We start from the raw sequence: 21,205 nt of genomic DNA on the forward strand, positions 1-21,205 counted from the left end.
AGGAAGTTATATATACAAAATCAAAGACAAAGAATTTACATCATTCGTTCCTTCGCTCCTATTCTTTTGGCGTCATCCAAGATCTTAGAAAGTCACAGTTTGGTGATATAAAAAGATGTCTCCTTTGTTTTCACTACTGATATTTATCATATACCGTGATATCTTACCGTAATATCGAATTAATTACCTCCGCTGGTGAAGCAGCCTAGAATGCCCATATAAATGATAGTTGAATGTAGATCCCCGGTATAAGGTATAACTCTCGTTAGTAACAATTTATTTAGTGCTTATGTAAAAAATAAAAATAGTACCACACAAAATACGTAGGTTGCCTCTGGAATAAGCCCCTCCCCCTTGTGTGTGTGTTTTTATTTATACATATAATATGTAAGTAAATTGTATATATATATATATATATATATATATATATATATATATATATATATATATATATATATATATATATATATATATACCCATATAAATGATAGTTCAATGTAGATCCTCGGTATAAGGAATAACTTTCGTTAGTAACCATTTATTTAGTGCATATGTAAGAATGAGAAATAGTAAAACACAAAATACGTAGGTTGCCTATGGAATAAGCCCCTCCCCCTTGTGTGTGTGTTTTTACTTATACATATAATATGTATGTATATATATATATATATATATATATATATATATATATATATATATATATATATATATGTATATATATATATATATATATATATATATATATATATATATAGGCATATATATATAGATGGATATTGTGATTGACTTGTGTAAGTCTATACAATCTAAGAACACTGCCTTGATACAAGAAGCTTTGAAAAATTCTGAAAATTTATTTACTAAGAACACAGATTTGAAAACTATTAGGGATGTTCAAGGAATTCTTTTCCCATCTCTTGTCCATATCGTTACTGGGAATTTTGAAAAATGTGTAAAAGTATCCTGTTTGAAAGTTATTAAAGTTGTAACTTTATTAAAATATTGTGGAATATTTAGAGAAGTGGAAATTTTGTGTGAGCATCTTTTATTGTACGTTATTTACCAGGAGGAAGATTTAGAGATTCCAGCATTGTCAATTTTGATGAACATTTTACAGAATGAACAATTGCTGAAAAGCTTAGAAACTCGATTCAGAGACTTTTTGCGTTTCGAGGAGGCTGTTCGTGAGCGAGGAATTGATGACTCATTCTCATTTCTTTATACTGATATTTTAATACTTCTATACAATCACACTGGATCAAAGCTGCATCCATCACTTTCATCAAAAAAGCTGCACCAAATTAAAGTGGGATTAGAAGAAAGGAGCCAGAATATTATTGAAGCTATTATAGATTTATTTGAGGCTTCACCACAGTTTATGAAAACTGCCAAAAGTGATAGTCAGCTAAAAAAGGAAGCGCTGGAATATTGCTGTTTGCCCAAAATGAAGTTAGAGAATTGCCTGAAGTTGCTGGAAGTTGATTTTTTCTCTCCAAGGGATGCGTTGGAGCTGCTTGAATCTTTTCCAGCCAAGCGTGAGACGAAAATTACTCGTTTTTTAATGCTTGAATTGGTTACGAAGAAGGAGCCAGGTTTGATGGATGCTGATCTGATTAAGAGTATTGTCTCTGAATTTGAATCTGATGCCACAATTCAAGAGTATATTGGACTTGCATCTCTTTTGACTGATATCCTTTTCTAATATTCTAGATTCAAGGGGTGGGAGGGGGTGGTAAGTATTTTTTTTTAGTCCGCCCATGATGGTAGTAGAAACTAAAAAATAAAAAAATTGATCGAATTTAAAGCGTTTCCCTAAAATCATGGAAAACGGTTAGAGTGGAGGGATCGGGACGAAACTTGGTGGGAAAAATAAGCAGAAGTCTTAGATACATGATTGACATAATTGGAACGGATCCGCTCTATTGGGGGGGGGGAGGTAATTCTGAAAAACTATGAAAAAAATCATAAAAGTTGCCTTCTTCCTTCTCGGAGGTTTTGCCTAAATGTCTTACAATTTGTCTTCTTTTTTCTATTAGTGTTTAAAAGACAATCGTTATTTATATTCATGTCAAATGAAAAAATTCATAAAAGCTGCCTTCTTCCTCCTAAAAAGTTTAGGTTCATTTGTGTGTGGAAGCGCAAATGAGGTAGATTCAAGTCACTGCTCGTAGTCGTGGATAGCTAAAACTCAAGAGAGTATAGGAGGATTTTCAGGTGGAGTTAATGTTCTGAAATCCTCGTAATTTGTGTTTTTAAGGTTGGAAAGTAAATAAGTCTCCTGGAATCTTACTAATTCCAAATTTGTTAAGGAACAACAGATTAATTCTTCCAAAAGGGGGGGGGGTGAAAGGAAAAAAAAAATTAGTTTAAGGTAGCAGCATACATACTTGGATGAGAAACCATGGTAGATGGCAAAGGTGTAGCACTAGATTTGTTGCCTTATGTCCAAACCATAGTCACATCTGTCAAAAAAAGCCAAATTTTATGAATTACATGATGTTTTCTTAGTTTTAACATCACACTTGTATTTCAGAAGCGGAAAATTAAAATGGCAAGAAATTGGTTTGAAAAGCTTGTAGCAAGCTTCCATCTTTCTAGTTTCTGAAAATATACTCTTGACTTTGGTAAATTGATAATTTGATGTTTGAAAGTTGAACGAAACAATGTTCCATTCGAGAAATTAGAACAGAGTGCATAATTGGCACTGTGTAATCTTGAATCTATTGACACTTGTGGCTATAATGTAGTCTGAGGATCAAGCTGTCTAGTATTGGGTCAGTAAATGTCTCTTTATACTCTTAGCGTAATGACTACCAAACATAAGTATATGAACTATAAACCGAAGTAAAAAGGTTAAACACTTCTTCTTCTTCTTCTTTTTCAGCAGTCGCGGGCTTTTCAGTCGCGGGCTATTCAGCCCTTTTCCTTTTGACTCACTGTGAGATGGACAGAGCTTCTTAATTGGTTTGTCCCTACTTATCTTGAATCTGCTAAGATTTCTTGCAGTAAATCTTTTGATACTAGGAGTTGAATAATAAGAGGATACACATTGAGTTCTGTGCTCTGTGTGCAGGTATGGTCAGCAAGACTCTTGGCTGTTAGTGAAATTTTGTGGTGTTTGAAGCATTCGAACTTTTTACATTGCAGGGTATACTATGCAGACGTCTGTATATCACATTCAAATAGGCAATGGTCAGTTGTTTCATTTTCAAGATTACAAGGCATGCAAAGGGGGGAAGAGGGAACTTCGTCACTTGAATGAGGGAACTGATATGAAAACGCCTGAAAATTTAGCCCAGACTGATCCAGATTAGATCCAGACTGAACTCTGTGGTAAATCTTAGAAAGGTGCTTATTGGGGAAAGGTCATATTGTTGGATTATTCTTATTTAACGGTACCTCTGGTAGTCTCCAGCGGTAAAAACTAACACTTAGTTTTGACTTCTTGTAAACTCTTCTTCTTCTTGCGGGAATTTGATAGCCAAACTGTTTTGTTTTAAACAAAATACGGACTATCCATTGCCTACGGACTTATTCATTGCCTCAGTCACTATCAGTAGTATAAGTACAAAGTAAAAGAATTGTATTGTTATTCTTTGAAGTCTTAAGGTTTAATACTTAAAAAGTTATATCCCTATTTATATCCCTTATATCCCTAGTTATATCCCTTTGTATTGTTATTCTTTGAAGTCTTAAGGTTTAATACTTAAAAAGTTATAATGCTTTCTTTGCTTCTATAATTGATTAGTATTCAATTAATCAGTCCGTACAGTAGCCACAAGACTGTCAATAATTCTTTAAATAATGATTCCTCAAATTTTGATCCCTTTATTGAAAACCTTTCAGCCTTGAAATTAGACTAAAAAACTCCGTTTTCACTTTTCTTTTGGGGAATGTTATTTGGCGAGTATTTGTAATTGCCTCTGTTGAGAAATTGTGCATTTCCTAGAGTTGAAATTGAATTTATTTAGCATTTTCATTGAAGAAAAAAAAAAAAAAAATTGGCCGCCTTCTTCAATAAAAATACTTTTTTTTCTGTATTTTATTTTCTTTGTCATAAAAAATTCTTATCCCTTCAGTATCGTAAATTATCTCCCTCTGTGAAATATGAGATATTTTCTCTTGTGTTTTTCTTTATGATAGCATTTTTCTTAATGTAACCTCTGATCTTCTTTTTCCTTGCTTCTGTTCTTTTTCTACAGCTTATATATTATAGCATGATATTTCCTTAACACCCTGCACCATTAGCTGAACAAGAAACTCTGCAACCAATCCTGAAAGAGAAGCTACCTGTAAAGAGTATTAGCAGCCTTTTGCAGCGCATGCTGGAAGATTACTCATCACATCAACTTGACGAAGGGCTGTGCAATGTAATTATTTCGTTGATTTTACTAGTGGCTACTATGAGTGAGGGATCAGCGTTGTTCTATAGTGAATTTTCTAAGCTGATGACTGAACGCAAAATCATGGATGCTCTTGCGTGTGGTTTGCTTGTTGGCGGCTCTCGTATCAAATATGCAGTTTTAAAGATTACATCTTTCCCTGGATTTCAAAGGTAAATTTAGCCAGCTTTCACACTACTACGCAATTTTCTATGCTAAGTGGTTAAGTTACGTTATATTAAGCATAACCTTTCACACTTAAACAAGTGTTGTCGCGCTAGAGTATCAAGATATTAAGTATACGAAATATAGAGATCAAGGGGGAGGGGCAAATAATCTTTTTTTTTCAGGAACTACTAAAGTTAAGGAATTAGTGAAAGGATTTTCGTAATCTAGCCTGGGAAGAATTTTTCTTTTTCGTTAAAGTCACAACAAATTTCAATTATATAAACATTTTTTTTATTCAGCAAAAGCATTTTTTTCATGATTTCAGGCTGAATATTTAAGCAAACTTAATAGCTTTAAATTCGAAATCGATTTTGTAGATCTAAAAAATTTTCCGAAATAGGAAGAGTACCTAGAGCAACACTATCTTTCCTATTCAACAAGATGGAGTTCTTAAAAGTTGTAAAAAAAAAATTAGCGTAAAGAGTGAGCTATTGAGAAGGAGGCAACCCTCCTCATTTGCGGGATAATTTCTGTTCGTTTTGAGTTTTAATGCTGCTGCTTACTTTCAGTTGAGAAAAACTCCTTACTTTCAATTGCTTTCCGTATCTTCATTCTTATGTGTATTATACAAGTAAAAATAAGTATATTTAAATTAAAAATAAAGAGCGAAGTAGAAAGCTAAAACTAGCAGAAGTTATCCTATATTTTTTAGGGGGAGGGGGTTCCTGCCCCCCACAAGCCCCCATTGTTAACTCTGAGGTCTGACTAGTGCTTTCCTGAGAATATTTTAGAATGCCAAAAATATAGCCAGTTGGTAACCCTTCAAAACGAACCGAAAACACTAGTCTACAGTAAAACAACTAAATAAGCCCCTTTATACTCAAAATTTGGAGAAATAACTTTCTTTATATTGCTCTTGTGTTGGAGCTTTTGAAGTATTGAAATAAAAATTTCTAGCGTAAAGAGTGGGAGATCCAAGGGAACGGCTGTCTCTCCCCTCTCATATACAGGGTTACTCAGTATGTTCTAATTATGACTTTACTCTTTAGAATGAAGCTTGTTCAGAATATTACGGTTTTTCTATAATTTCTTAATTTTTTCTTTAGTCTACTTATTTTGTGTGTTCCTATGTTGTGCCCCCCACCCTTCTCCTGAGACCAATTCAGCTCTCGTTCTTTTTGAGAAAACTTGATTTTTCGTCCTTTTTTTAGGGCAATAGACTCATCTGAATTATATTATTTTGATAACTGAATTTGTTATAAGAGGTTTCTTTTTGTTATAGAGAAGAATTTTGTTTTAAATTTGAAGAGAAGCAGTCTATTGTGACAGGAAGAACTTGTGTGGACTCACAAAATCCGTCTTTGTCAACGTTTTTATATTCACCTGAACTGAGAGACATCAACATGATTTTAGATCACGTCAAAGAAAAAATTTCCACTGTAAGTTTCTTGTAAAATATTCTATCTCACTTTTTTGCGCCGATTGGCAAGCGCAACAGACTTGAAATCCTAAGGTAAGGGGTTCATATCCTGGTGTCGCTGGTTATTTTGTTTGGAACGGGGTTCAATGGTGTGACTATTTGCTCATCCAGCGGCAACCCAGCTTTAATAGATTCCTGGAGAAATCTAGGGGGAAAACACGGGAATTGTTGGAGGATTTGCCCCCCAACCACGCATTGCACCCTCGGCCGAAAGCAACGAATCAGAAGATCGATATCTGCGCAACGCAGACCATTGGTTAGCATGCGAAAAAGTTTTTTTTTAAGGTTTTTTTTTGTAATGGTGCTTTATGTAACAGTTTGTTCATAGCATAATATTAAATGAACTTCATCTACATAAATGTACCCAAAAGTAACTAAAAGTACCTAATTACTACCTAAAAGTAAATGAACGTCATCTACCTAAAATGCAATCTGTCATTATAGTTCTTCCACAAAATTACTGAACATCGCTATTATATATTTGTATAGTTTTTCTTATTTATGTTCTTCCTATAACAGTGTGCGATCAAAAAATATGCCCTTTTATAGGTGCAAACCCAGCACTGTATAAGAATTGTAGGAAACTATCATCATCCTATGTGAATGAAGTCCTGTCTTAAGGGGCCTATTAAAAAGTGGAGTTTAATTTGGTGATTCGGGAAAAGGAAATTAAGGGTACTGTATTACATAATTTTATAATTATCATTTTTGAAATCCATCTTTGAATGCTTTCTCAAATCCCCTAGGTATGGTCGTGGAACTTCAGGGCCCAGGGTTTCCCCAAATTCCTAAATTTTGTTAGATTTCTGACGCTTCTTATTTAAATTATCAGATTGTTTTATTATCCATTCCCCAAAATTTGGTTGCCACCCCTTCCCCCCAAAAGAAAATCGTACCTACCTGGCCCCAGCCAGGGGCCATCTCCCTTAGATTTTTTCTTATGACATCCTCTCACCTCAACTGGGGACGACCTGGTTTTCGTTTGACCTCAGACGTTTGGCCGAAAAGAAAAATCTTTGGTAATCTGTCATCATTCATCCGCATAACGTAAATCCCATTTTGTTAAAGAGGGAGACTCAGTGTTTTAAATTATATAAATGATTTTTTTTTCGTTTATGTCGGAAAAATGACGTTCATTTTTTCTCATTAATTTAATTAATGCTTTACTATTAATTTCGTTTCCTCACCTCACTCAACTGAGTAATTCTTGTTTTATTCTTATGTTTTTTTATTGGTTCTATTCATTATTTTGACTTCGTGTAAAATTTTGATTTGATCAACGTTTATTAATACATTATATTCAATAAAATAAAATATTCCCGAATGGACAAGGAAGCATATAGGAAATTCATAAAGAAGCACAGGACCGTTTATATGAAATTTAAAATAGATGAACCTCTCCCCCTTCCAAGGATTGTCCTGAAGGGTTGCGGGAAGCACAGACTTGAAATATGCTTTTTGGGGTTTGAGATGGCCTTCAGAAGAAAACAAGAATCATTTGAGATGTTCCAATCCTCAAGAAAACTATCTGACAGAGAGAGAGAGAGAGAGAGAGAGAGAGAGAGAGAGAGAGAGAGAGAGAGAGAGAGAGAGAGAGAGAGAGAGAGAGAGAGAGAGAGACAGACAGACAGACAGAGACAGAGAGAGAGAGAGAGAGAGAGAGAGAGAGAGAGAGAGAGAGAGAGAGAGAGAGAGACAGACAGACAGACAGACAGAGATAGACAGAGAGAGAGAGGATTATTGAAAACACATATAAACAAAAAAAATTTGCTACTTCCCCTAAAAAGCAAAGCTTTTCCGTGGGGGAGGTAGAGAAAACCAAATCCTTAAAACAAAAAGAATAATTTACACCACTAATACCACCACACTAAACAATAAATACAAAAGAACATGATACTTTTCCTCTGGGAACATCATATCAACAAAACCCCCAACCCCCATAATAAATGAATCAATCAATCAAAATTTATATTCAGCAAAAAGCAGTTCCTTAATGGTTTTTCTAAATATATTGGGGTGTCCAAAATATCACTTGTTAAACTATTCTATTTCCGTGTATATCTATAAAAAAACCTGAAAAACATGAACGGGAAGAAATACCTGTAGGTACATAGAATGATCTTTAAATGATAAGGTTTCATCAACATTGATTCCGAGGTATTTGGTGAATCTTGTTTGTTTAATAATTCCCCGCTCCGAAATTATTTCCGTAAACCAAGGGTAAAAATTCGGAAATCGAGAGAATATAACAAAATTTGACTTATCTATATTCAGGTCAAAGTGGTTTATTTTAAGCCAGGTACATATCCTGCTCATTGCAGCATTTATCGTTGACATGAGCAGTTGTTCCTTAGGGGCAACACACACCAAGGTTGTATCATCAGCAAATAAGGGCATAGTAAGGTGGGTCTTACTCAGACCGTTGTCAGCAAAGTCGTCAATTCTGGGCAGAGCTTTCAAAACAGAGTCGGACCCAGTACGGATCCTTGGGGAACCCCCCAATTAACAACATTTTTACTTGACAAAAATCCATGTAAATTGACATACTGCTGTCTATTTTGAAGATAACTGCCAAGCAAATCCAATGTAGAACCCCTTAATCAATAAAATTCACATTTTTTTTTAATAATATTCGATGGTCAACAGTGTCAAACGCCTTAATTAAGTCCAAAAATACACCAGCTACCCTAAGCTTTTTATCAAGAGCATCGTTAATTATAGTAGTAATAAATGAAATCGCCATTTCTGTTGTTCTGCCCTTCCTGAAACCAAACTGATTTGGATGTAGAAGTTTATTATGCTCCAAATGCTCATAAGTTCAAACATTAATACATTTTTCTAAAATTCGTGAAACAACAGGTAATAATGAAATCGGTCTATAATTCTCCAAATCATTCTTGTTACCACCCTTAAACACAGGAGTTATCCTTGCAATTTAAAGACAATTGGGGAACTTCCCTTGCTTAAAACAAGCATTAATAAGGGACGTTAATATATGTGAAATGCTTGGAAACGTGGCTTTCAAAACAAGAAGGTTAATGGGATCACTCCCAGCCGGAGAACTTTTCATCTCAAAGATAATCTTACGAACTTCATCACGAGTGACAGGTCTTAGATACATTGACAGAAGTACCCATAAAAGTCTCAAGTGGAGGATCATTATCAGAAGCTACTGTAGTACGAGAAAATCGAGCCCCAACAGTTGCAAAATGTTCCGAAAGGGCATTAGATTAACCCATCTACCCTGGTTGAGCACAGGTAACATACTCATTTTCAGTCTAGGGCCTTGCTGCCTCGGGAAACAAACTTTAAAACTTGCCGAAATCCCAAAATGGTCAGAAACATCAGTAACAATAACCCTTGGATCTGAAAATTTAGAATTAGAAAAAATATTATCAAGTAGCTTAGCCGTTAAAGTGGTAACACGCGTACAAATATTTATAGTGGGAAATAAACTATATGACATGCAAAGCTGTAGGTATAGGCCGGTATAGACCCAGATGGTGGTCTATATAGTACAAAAACATAAACATCTTTTGGCTTAAGCCTGAGCTGAAGGATAAGTGGCTCAAATAACATCCCGTGAACAGCACTAGATCACTTCTTACCAAAACCTCGATATCGCTCCGTATATAAGCTCCAATACCTCCATGTTGACGAAATTGACGATTCCTATGATAAAATGTATACCCTGGAATATCCAAGAGAGCAGAGTTATGCTCATTTAGTCATGTTTCTGTGAAACCAATAACCTGAAAAATGGAAAGTTCACATATCTCGCTTAAAAAAATTAAAAGATGAATTCAAACCCTGGCGGTTAAGATGGAAAATTCTGAGATCTTCAGAATCACCACCACTATTCCCGGACCTCAAACCATCTTTAAATAGGTACTTTGAATTACAAGAAACATATTGACCAGCAATCCGAATATCATAATCCCGGTGGAGCTGCTCCATAAATATACTACCAAAATCCACAAATGAAGCTTCCAAATTTTTAAGACGGCTGTTGCCCAGGGTGCCACGATCACCATCAACTATATTAATACAGTTTTACAACAAAGTAATATGGCCTCATCTCCACAACAAAACAAAAAAAAACAAAAAAAAAACAACTAAACAAGAACAAAATAGAATATAACAAACAACAAAAGTATGACACTTTCCATCTCGGAAAAAAACAAATAAAAAAAGAAACAGGCAGTATTTGGTTTGCCCATAACGAATCCATAGACAAGTCACCAAATACAACAGCTACTAATTCCCACAATCACACAACCATAATTATCGCGACAAAATAGCAAGTTCTATTTTTAATTATTTTTTTTTATTATTTTCAATTATTTTTTTTAATTGATTTTTTCAATAACAAAAAACACTCACTAATTTTAACAGCAGCAAACAAAAATTAAGAATCCAACAAACTTTTAGCATTGTACCAAGGCACTTAAATAACATGGTTGTCCTTTTTAACAGAGATGCTGGGTGGTTGGGTAGCAGGTACCCAGCATTCCGCACCTTTATCTGCCAAACGCTTACGTAACCCAAGTAATTCTTTACGCAAAACCCGTACACGCGGTGATACATCATCACTAATAAAATCAGACTTATAAACACCGAACTCTTTCCCTTTTAATTTTTTCGCATTACTTAGAGTCAAGAAACGCGCCTGGACACTGTCCACCCTAATTTTAACAAAATTCTTGGAACAGTGAGCCACAGTGAATGGTGGCAACTTGTCAGTTGGGAGTGACAAACCAGCTACAATCACCTCGGAAACCCGAGATGCAGCCTCATTCAAGGGTCATCATTAAGGCCCCAAAACGGCAAATTATGCAACTTTTGTCCTGATTTTCATCAACAAGAGACTGGGACACAACCACATTTATTTTCTCATTGCATTTCTTAATCAGCTGTGACTGGGCTTTTACAAACTTTGCAGAGCTAGAAATTCCGATTTCACTGTTGCAATTTCATTGTCCGTTGTACTACTTTTATTTTTTAGCACCATAACACGACTTTTAACTGTACCCAAATCGTTCTGAATTTCAAGTACACTCTGCTTTAGGGTTTCCATGTTCACATTTATAGATTTCCAAAGCATTTGTTTTCTGGCAGTCCGCATTGACACTCGTATCTGAATTACTAGTAGAATTTATAACCGGATCCGATAATTTAGCTTCTGTCCGGTTGCGTTTGGGTCTGGCTTTCTTTCCCATTCTGACTTTATCAAAATAACATGTCACCTACCTTTGCAAAAACTTATTTTTTACCCACGCTAGTTTACAGCGTGCAATTTGCATAAACCGTTATAAAAGGGCACGGCTAACACCCACACCCGGATACCTCATGAACTAGCTCGCAAAACTAGCTCGCATGAACGCAGAACTCACTCCTTTGTATCCAAGATTATAATGTAACAATTAATTTAAGCAATTATCACGATATTATTCACATAAGTCAACAACATGGCATAGCAACCGTTGTATCCGGGCAAAAGCAGTCAGACAAGTTTATCCATTGACTGTTAAATGCGAACTGGCTTCTGCACATTTTTGCAAAGTGATGCATCTTCTTGCGTTTTATGCAGCTTTTTCCTTTGACAGGGGACTGATGGCTTTTGCTAAACACTCCCCCACAATTGTAACACTTTGACCCTTCACCCGAGTCGTCTGGGGAACATAAATGACCAGGTGTGAAGCTTCCACCACATTTGTAGTATTTTTGTCCTTGCCTTGTTAAAACACGTACCTCTCCTTTTAAATGCACTTTGGAATGTTTCTGGTTGGACATAATCATCAATTGTGCTGGTCTCTCCTCTGCAGCTCTACATAGAGCTGTCGCGCAAGCTAGAGTTAGTCCTGCTCCTTTACTAAGTAGTCGTCCCTGAATTTTATCCTGCTTAACTCCAAAAACTAGTCGATCTCTGATCATTTCGTCACTAGTCGTTCCAAATGCACATTCTTTTGCTGTAATGCATAAATCAGTGAGGTACTTTTCTATTGATTTGCTGTCTCTCTGGTTACGTCTGTGAAATTGATATCTGGTGAATATAGGGTTTGTAAGCAGTTCAACATGTTCACTAAACTTCCTTAGATATGCTTCAAGATTGTCTGTTTCATTGACAGTTAATGCTCATGCATTGAAAATGTCTCTGCCTTTTTCACCAGCCCATATCAGCAAATATGAACATTTCACTGCCCCTGTTTTTTTTTCACTTAGAGTTCCTGTGAACATGAGTTCTGCATGCTGTTTGAAGTGTGACCAAGCAACTTTTAGGTTTGTTGCATCCCAATTTATTTATGGGCAAGCACCAAATTCCATGTTGAATTACTCAGACTTCTGACACCATGTAGAGTTTTCTAATATGCGCCAATTAAGTAAGCAAGCTTATATTGTGACTCATGCACCTACAAAATAAATAAAAGAATCAATAAGAATTGTTAATGTCTGATCACTAAATGGAGGACTCTGCAGTACAGACCCATCTTCTCTGCAATCTTCTGAGCTTTAGTTATATGGAAAGAGTAGAGTTAGTAGCTTGACAGCACCTTACCAGTGAAAACTTCCAGCTTGAAAGTTTCATCTGCTCCATTGCCTTTAAAGTTAGGAAAAAGCTCCTCAACTAGAAATATACAAACTAATTTCCAATTCAGTGGTCTTTTCAAATGTATCCAAGCCACTGCTAATGGAGCAAGACATAGCCATGGGACAGTGTTTACTGTCTTTGGGGTATGTGTACCCCAAGGGGTACTAAAAAAATGTCAGCATTGCAGAATAAATAAAATTCTAGTACAACATGTAACAATATTCAGAAAACTTTTTAAGGCTCTTGTTAGATCCAATCTTGATTTTGGCATATGCCTGGCTGGTCCTTTTTACTGGCAAGATATTAGGCTAATCAAAAATGTCCAGAGGTAAGCAACAAATTGCATTAAAACTAAAAATCAGCTTCATATGAGGAATGTCTTAAGCAGCTCAAGCTACCTACCCTTGTCTACAGACACATGTGTAGTGATATGGTGCTGACTAATAAACTCCAAAAGGAAAACTCCACTATCTTCAAGGGCAAGCACAGTACCAGCCATCATCTCATAAGAGGACATTCAAAGAAACTACCAAAATTAAGCTACAGATTAAGAATCTGTCAAATGTATTTTTTCAAGAAGAGTAATTAACTACTGGAACGAATTGAAGGACTCTACTGTCAGCACTCCTTCCATCCAGTCTTTCAAACACCAACTTCACAAGGAGTGGGAGAAGAACCAGTGGAGGTTCAACTGGGAGTGAGTGACTCAAGAGTACTACAGGTCAGGGGGACCTTAAAACTCTCAAATGGATTATGGTGATTAAGGTAAGGTGAACACTGAAATAATAAAAACAGTATGTTCACCTGAGAAGTAGAATTCAACACAATTTATTGCCTAAAATGGCACGAAAGTTAGCATAAGCATGTCAGAACAATTACAATGATAAAACAGATGTTAGAAGATAAACATAAATAGGTTGCCGAACCATTCAGTACAACCAAAATTGGTACTGGATGGTTTTGAGTTATGGGGTGTATAATGTCATATGGAAATGCTGCATAGGAGAGTGCTACAAGGTTAGCATTTGCAATCACATTTTCAAGTGTGATATGTTATGCTCATAAGTTAACAATTTAATTTGTGTAAATTGCTATGCTTGTAAAAGTGGTCACCATGTTTAACCACTGGAATGAATTGAAGGAGTCTACTCTCAGCGCCCCTTCCATCTAGTCTTTCAAACACCAACTTGACAAAAAGTGGGAGAAGAACCAGTGGAGGCTCGACTGAGAGTAATTGACTCAAGAGTACCACAAGTCAGGTAGATTTTAAAGCTCTCAAATGGATGAAGGTAACTAAGGTAAGGTGAACATTGAAATAATAAAAACAGCATGTTCACCTGAGAAATAGAATAGAATTGAATACAGTTTATTGGTTAGATTTTTTGTTGGCTATTGGCTAAAGAGAAATAGAATAGAATTGAGTACAATTTATTGGCTAAAATATTTGTTTACAATTTGTTGGCTAAAATGGCACAAAAGCTAGCATAAGCATTCAGAACAATTGAATGATAAGAACAATTATTCTACACACAGCACTCCTTCCATGCAGTCTTTCAAACACCAACTTGACAAGGAGTGGGACAATGACAACCTATTGACACAGATCATTGACCAACCAACACGATTCAGGCACCAGCAACAACCTTCCTTACTAGACTTAGTTGTAACAAAAGACCCTGACCGAATTATTTCTGCTTCCTATCACCCTGCAGTTTGAAGTAGTGACCATATTTGTATCTTGACTGAGATACAGGTGAACTTCAAGAAGGAAAATAAAGTGAAAAAACCCTTTACAGATCATGAATTAATACAGCAGGACCTGTCAAAGATAAAATGGGAGAGTGTGGTTGACAATGGTAACACAGAAAAAAGCTGGGAGGCATTAAAGACAGTTGTCCTAGCTGCAGAAAATAAACACCTGTGTATACTGGCCGCCCCTGCCAGAAATACTCCCCTTCCTACCCAAAGAAGTCATAAGGGCTAGAAGGAAGAAGAAAAGAGCATGGACCAAATATATAAAGTGCAGATGTGATAACTACTATGACATGCCCAAGTAATGCAGAAACAGGCCAAGAAATTTGACTTGGAAGGTTGTAGAAAACAATGAGGAGGCAATTGCAGCTGACGAAAAGCAGAATCCAAATGGGCTCTAGCGCCATATATCAGCAGCTAATCCCTCTAGACTTCATATCCCAGACCTCATGAAAGAGGATGACACAAGACCTCAGAGGCTAAAGAAAAAGTGTATTTGCTCAACTCTAGCTTTGGTACAAATTTTTTTACTCAGCCCATAGCAAACCCTCAACCCACTTTACAAGAGCAACCAATTGGAGAACCAATGTACATGACAATTATAAGTAAAGGAAATGTTCTAGGAAAGCTTAAAGACTGGATGTAAATAAAGCTGCTGGGCCAGATAACCTACAATCCAGAAAAAAAAACAGCTGGTCATTAAAAGAAGGAGCTGATCAAACTGCTGAGCCAATAGCAGTGATGTTTGGGATGTCACTCACTTCCAAAGTGCTCCCAAGTGACTGGAAGTATGCCAACATCAAGCCCACCTTAAAGAAAGGGAGAAAGGACCAAGCCTGTAATTATTGCCCTCTAAGATAACTCCAGTTGTATGCAAGATCCTGGAGAGCATCATAAATGATGCACTGGGCTCTCACCTTGAATGAGATCAGTTGGTTTCAAAAATTCAGCAGCATGGTTTCTGTAAAGATCGTTCAATCAATACAATCCTCACTGAATCATATGATTTGTCACCATACTCTTGGATCATAGTCTTCTAGTGGATGTCATATTGCTAGAATAAAGCAAAAGCCTTTGACACATCAATTGAACAGCATCAATTATTTCTGCTGAAAATGGAAGCATACAGGATGTATGGGGATATATCTCTGAACAATGCCAGAAGATTTAGATCAACTATCTAGATGGTCATCTGAGTGGGGTTTACATTTCAACTTGTCAAAATGCTAAGTCCTACATCTTGGACACAACAATCCTAAACGACCTTACTATATCCGAGATGGCCTTGTAAGTGAGGGAAAAGACCTGGGGTTCATTGTTGATGACAGACTCAAGTTTCAGAGCCACACGAGCTCAATCTGCTAAAGCAAACCGAGCCCTAGTGCTCATAAAACGAACGTTTACCACCAGGAAGCCATGTGTTGTCACAAAGTTGTACAAAGCTATTGTACATCCACGCCTGGAATTTGGAATGACTAAAGGGGATGAAATATCTAATGCAGTTAATAATTATTTCAAATGTGGTGATATTGAATTTGAATTGAATTTTTTTTTTCAAGTTTAAGGCAAGTTTTTACAAATTTTTCTAAACTTTGTTAATCAGGACTTGGCAAAGTTACAAGGCCTAAAACTCTGTTTTTGGATCTCATTTTGATTGCAAATCAATCCCTGAAAATTTCACTTTCATGCCATAAAGTTTGTCCAAGTTCATCAATGGTTAGGTACCCTTTGAAAGGATAGAGGCTAGATATTAAAAAAAAAAATATAAGATACTAGGGTTTAAAGGAGTGCTGTTATTGATGTCAAAAGTAAAGATCATCATCCAGCAGTGTCTAGGGTTAATTTAAAGCTGAAATTTAAGAGGGTAAATACCTTCCCCAGGGGTGATCAGGGGAGCTCATCTGATTCCGTTACTGACTTTAATTTTCGTCTACTGTTATAGTTTAAAGAGAATATTAGTTTGTGGAACTAAAGGAGAGTCATCTCTGACAGTATTGTTATATTTTGTATCAGGTTACATCTTATTATTTACCGGAGTATTAAGTGTTTGTTGCTCATTTTTATTGTTCCTATCAGATGAAATCTACTTATTAAAAGTATCCTTTTTGCATTTGGATTACCAAGTGTGCTTTGATTGGCTCATACTATCATTCATCTTCTTAGTTCTCTTAATCTCTTCTCAAGTTATAATTTATTCTTCTTATTATATAAGAGGTGAAACTTTTGTTAATCGTTTTATATATATAATATTAGGATTCATCTCATCTATGGTTCTGTTGATTATATCTTCGGATGGATTGAGATTAATATTAGGTTGAGATGGGTTAGGTATCACTTCGTATTTATTAATTATATTTTACAAAAATTATAATTCTTCCTCTAGAGGAATAATTACTATTTTAAGAAATCGACTAGGTGATGTATTAATTTTATGGTCATTGGGGCAAATATTTTACTCTAAGAGCTGGGACTATATATTTTTAAGATACTTCTCTTTATCAATTATGCTTTTCTTCATTTCATCTTCTTTTACCAAAAGAGCTCAGCTACCTTTTTCTGCATGGTTACCAGCAGCCATGGCGGCTCCTACCCCTGTCTCATCCCTAGTCCATTCATCCACACTAGTGACAGCCGGGATTTATTTGATAATTCGTTTGTCTCCCTCATTTGAAGAGAGAGGGTGTTTTTTACTCGTTGTCATGGGGGCCTTAACTTCCTTTTTTTCAGGCCTGGCTGCGTTCGGAGAAAACGATCTAAAACGAGTAATTGCGTTATCTACATTAAGCCAGCTAGGAGTAATAATATTTTCTCTAGGCTTAGGGCTCACTCTATTTTGTTATTTTCATCTTTTTGCCCATGCACTCTTTAAGGCTCTTCTTTTTATATGTTCAGGGGTCGTAATTCATTCACTAGGGGTACAAGATATACGTCGTATAGGAGGGGTATCCAGGATACTCCCTTACACTAGTTATATTATCTTAGTTTGTTCTCTTAGATTAATAGGGTTCCCATATTTATCGGGTTTCTTTTCAAAAGACCTAATTATTGAATCTTCAGGGAGTCTATATATATTATTTCCTAGTGTACTCATATTAGTTTCATGTCTTCTAACAAGAACTTACTCTTCGCGAATTGCGATAATATGTTTGTGCTCCTATAATTATAATTTAAGCTGTCAATATAGGGACGAAGAGGGGGACTATCTAACTCCTCTTTTTGTTCTTTATTGGGGGGCTGTTATAGGGGGATATATCTTTTATTGATGTTTTCTGGGGGACGTAAGAATCATCTTAGGTCTATTTGAAAAGATCCTCCTCCTCTCCCTTATTACAGTAGGGGTGATTTTACCTTACTTTGTCAAATCATTTAGTTTGAGCTTAAGACATTATGTAAGTAGAATAATATTTTTACCATTCATTACAGGGCGGACAAGCTTCATACCTTTATTTATGGGTGAACTCCTATATCATGAGGGTGATTGTGGTTGGGTAGAAGAAGCGGGGCCGTCATTAATCTATCATAATAGCTTACGGGGGTCATCTTTATTTTCGTTCCTAACCTCCTCCCCATATAAGGTACTTATCCTGTCTTCTTTATTATTCACACTATTTATATATTTCTATAGCTTAATAAGAGCACAACACTGAAGATGTTGGGGTGGATGATTCCTGGAAATATTTAAAGGATGTTTATCCATTTATGCATTGAAAATGCATTGTATTAAATATACTATATAAATAGGCAGTGAGTAGAATTTAACTACCCTGTTGAAGAGCTAGCACCTCCCATCCTTCTTCCTGTCAATTAGCAGGGGTCATCTCTTCCCCTTCATTAACAATGAAGCGCTGTTAGTTAGCTTCTGCTAAAGAGTGGGGGCCAAGAGGCCTAAATTCAGGTCGAAACTGGATTTGATAACATCAATTCTCACCAGTAACAATTTGGATAAGAAGACAGAGGCCCAGGAGAGAGCCAAAGTTTCATCAAATAGAAATGTTGGCCGGCACAGGTAGATCCACCAAGGCAGAATTAATGATTTTAAGGGTAGGTTGCGTCTTACGTAGAGATAACATTTTATTTCCTAATATTACGGGATCGCTAGATCATTGACCGTAAAGGTTTTTTATTACTATTTAAAAAATCAATGACCAGCAGAAGTGCTAAAAATAAATATACCACTATAAACGAGTAGGCCAATATGGTAAGTCTATTAACATTAAAATTGATGATCACGAAATCGGTGGGATAAAGGTAGCCCGAGGAAGGGTTCATAAACATGAAATTCTTATTTAAAACTAAGAAAGACAAGACAATTGTAGGTACCACTCATATAAATGACGTTAAATCCACAGCAAATTTCTCGTTAGCTCTTAGCGAAGACACATAAATAAACATTACGAGAACCCCTCCTAGAAAGATCAAAAAGAGAATTAGTGAAATTCACAGAGAAACATTTTTAAGCATAACACAAATCAATAAAGTTTGAACGAACAACGAGAGTGTAAAAGCAAGAGGATGATTTATTAGAAGTATAAATATGGAAATAACAACGATAGATCCTAGGATGTCAAAAGGTAGTTTAATAAAAATATTAACTTTGGAAGTTAAAGATGTTAATAACTCTTTTGAAGACCGAGAGATTCCTCTAAATTCGGTTTACAAGACCGATATTATTTTTTAATTACTCAGTCAATCATAATAATTTACCTATCACTTTCTTTAGGGTTATTAATTTTCTCTTCAAGAAACAAACATCTCCTAGTAACTCTATTGAGATTAGAATTTCTCATTCTTTTATTGTTCAGATTATTGGTATATTCAAACTATATGAGAATGATTAACGCATTCATCTTTCTTAGAGTCACAGTTTGTGAAGGAGCTCTAGGATTATCAGTATTGGTATCTTTAGTACGTTCGTCAGGGTCAGATCAAGTACAATTCCTAAATGAATAAGTGGTTCTTTACCTCAAGTTTAATATACTTAATATTAATATACAAGTTAATATTAGAATTCCATCTAGAGTGGGGAATTATTCTTTTAACATTGACTTCGGGTATTTTCTTTTTAATAGTTATCAGATTAAAGCCAAGTTGACCATTAAGCTATAGAACTATTCTTGCAAGCTTGTTTGTCCTCCTGTGACTCACGTTTACTACGCAGTCATTCATCTTATTCTACGTCTTCTTTGAGTGCTCTCTAATTCCCACAATTATTTTAATCCTCGGGTGAGGTTACCAGCCAGAGCGTCTACCTGCTTCCTATTATTTCTTATTCTACACTCTACTATCCTCTTTACCTCTACTCTTTATCATCATTGCTCACACGAGTATTTATTCGTCGTCCTTCTTACAATTTTGGGGTAATTTCATAGACAAGATAATCTTCTTGCTAGCCATCCTTTCTTTTCTAGTGAAACTCCCAGTTTATTTTGCACACATTTGATTACCTAAGGCTCACGTAGAGGCTCCAGTAACTGGCTCTATGGTATTAGCCGCTATTCTCCTCAAGCTAGGGGGTTACGGCCTCTATTTAGTACAAGTACTAAATATTTATAGAGAAACAACATTAATAGGGGTTTGCTTAATAGGCGGGATCTTCAGCTGCTTGATCTGTCTACGCCAATCTGATGTCAAATCCTTAATTGCTTATTCCTCCGTCGCTCACATATCATTCGTTATTTTAGGTATACTTATATCTTGTACTTACACCAACATAAGATCAATTTTAATAATGGTATCTCACGGGATCTGTTCCTCTGGATTATTCTACTTAAGCTATCTATTTTATGCGCGCATCTGAAGTCGCAGATTCCTTCTTACCCGTAGAATAATCTCTCTTTTTCCATATTTATGTTTTTGGTGACTCAGTCTTAGCTTTCTCAATATAGGATTACCCCCCTCGCTTAACTTCTTTTCCGAAATATATTTTTTTATCGGTGTATTTAGTCTAGACTGAATAGTAGTAGGCCTATCTGGAATCTTATGTTTTCTTTCATCTTGTTATTGTATTTATTTATACTCCAGTACAAGTCACGGGGAGAGATTGTATATCTTTAGCTGATTAGAAATGTAACCGGATCCGGTCAGGATTTAAAATAAGAGCTATGAGACATAATGTTCTTCTAAATATCACACTTCATTAAGATCCAATCACCCGTTCGTAAGTTAAAAATACCTAATTTTTTCTATTTTTTCCGAATTAACCGTCCCCCCAAGACCCCTCGAGATGGCTGAATCAGGAAAACCCCTATTTCTAATTTAATCTTGTCTGGTCCCTGATATGTCTGCCAAATTTTGTCGTCTTAATTTATCTTGAAGTGCCTAAACTAGTAAAACTGGGACAGACAGACCGACAGAATTAGCGGTCGCTATATGTCACTTGGTTAATACCAAGTGACATAAAAACAGAATATTATCTTACCAGATTTCAGTGCTCCAAGAATGAAGCATTCAAATAATATTTGTAGTTTTTTATCAATGAAATTGTTTACAATAAAGATTTTTGTCTCCATCCTTTAGATTTCTACTTTTACGTGTGGGTAGTCGTCAACAACGACTAGTGCTGGCAGATCATTAAGGTTCAACATATACTGTTCGTGGCCTTTAAATTCAGGGTTATATTTTCTACAATATTGCGTAACGTCACTTTTACTGTATCTCTTTGTAAAGTTAATGATGCTAGTTTAGTTCATACCGTAAAATTTCCGTGTTTAATTTTTACATGCGAAGGTTCACTCAACATGGGTAGTTCAGTTTGCTGTCTATGAAAAGCCCCAGACTACCATAGGGGCAGTTGTATGAACAAAACATCTTCTTTACCCAAAGATTTTATGATAA

General features: G+C 35.8%; 1 protein-coding gene and 1 pseudogene across 1 annotated transcript; both read left to right on the top strand.

Annotated features, from left to right (window-relative positions):
- The first annotated feature begins 768 nt into the window (after positions 1–768).
- LOC136040718 (uncharacterized) lies at positions 769–18,018 on the top strand. Its single transcript, XM_065725022.1, is given in 5 exon segments — positions 769–1,688; positions 4,243–4,555; positions 5,833–5,989; positions 14,373–14,475; positions 16,253–18,018. Coding segments are annotated over 5 exon segments (3,258 nt in total). The 5' UTR covers position 769.
- A 286-nt stretch (positions 18,019–18,304) lies between these two features.
- Positions 18,305–20,436, top strand: LOC136041112 (NADH-ubiquinone oxidoreductase chain 4-like; annotated as a pseudogene).
- The last annotated feature ends 769 nt before the right edge of the window (positions 20,437–21,205 follow it).

Source organism: Artemia franciscana, chromosome 21, assembly GCF_032884065.1.
Source record: "Artemia franciscana chromosome 21, ASM3288406v1, whole genome shotgun sequence".
NCBI lineage: Eukaryota > Metazoa > Arthropoda > Branchiopoda > Anostraca > Artemiidae > Artemia > Artemia franciscana.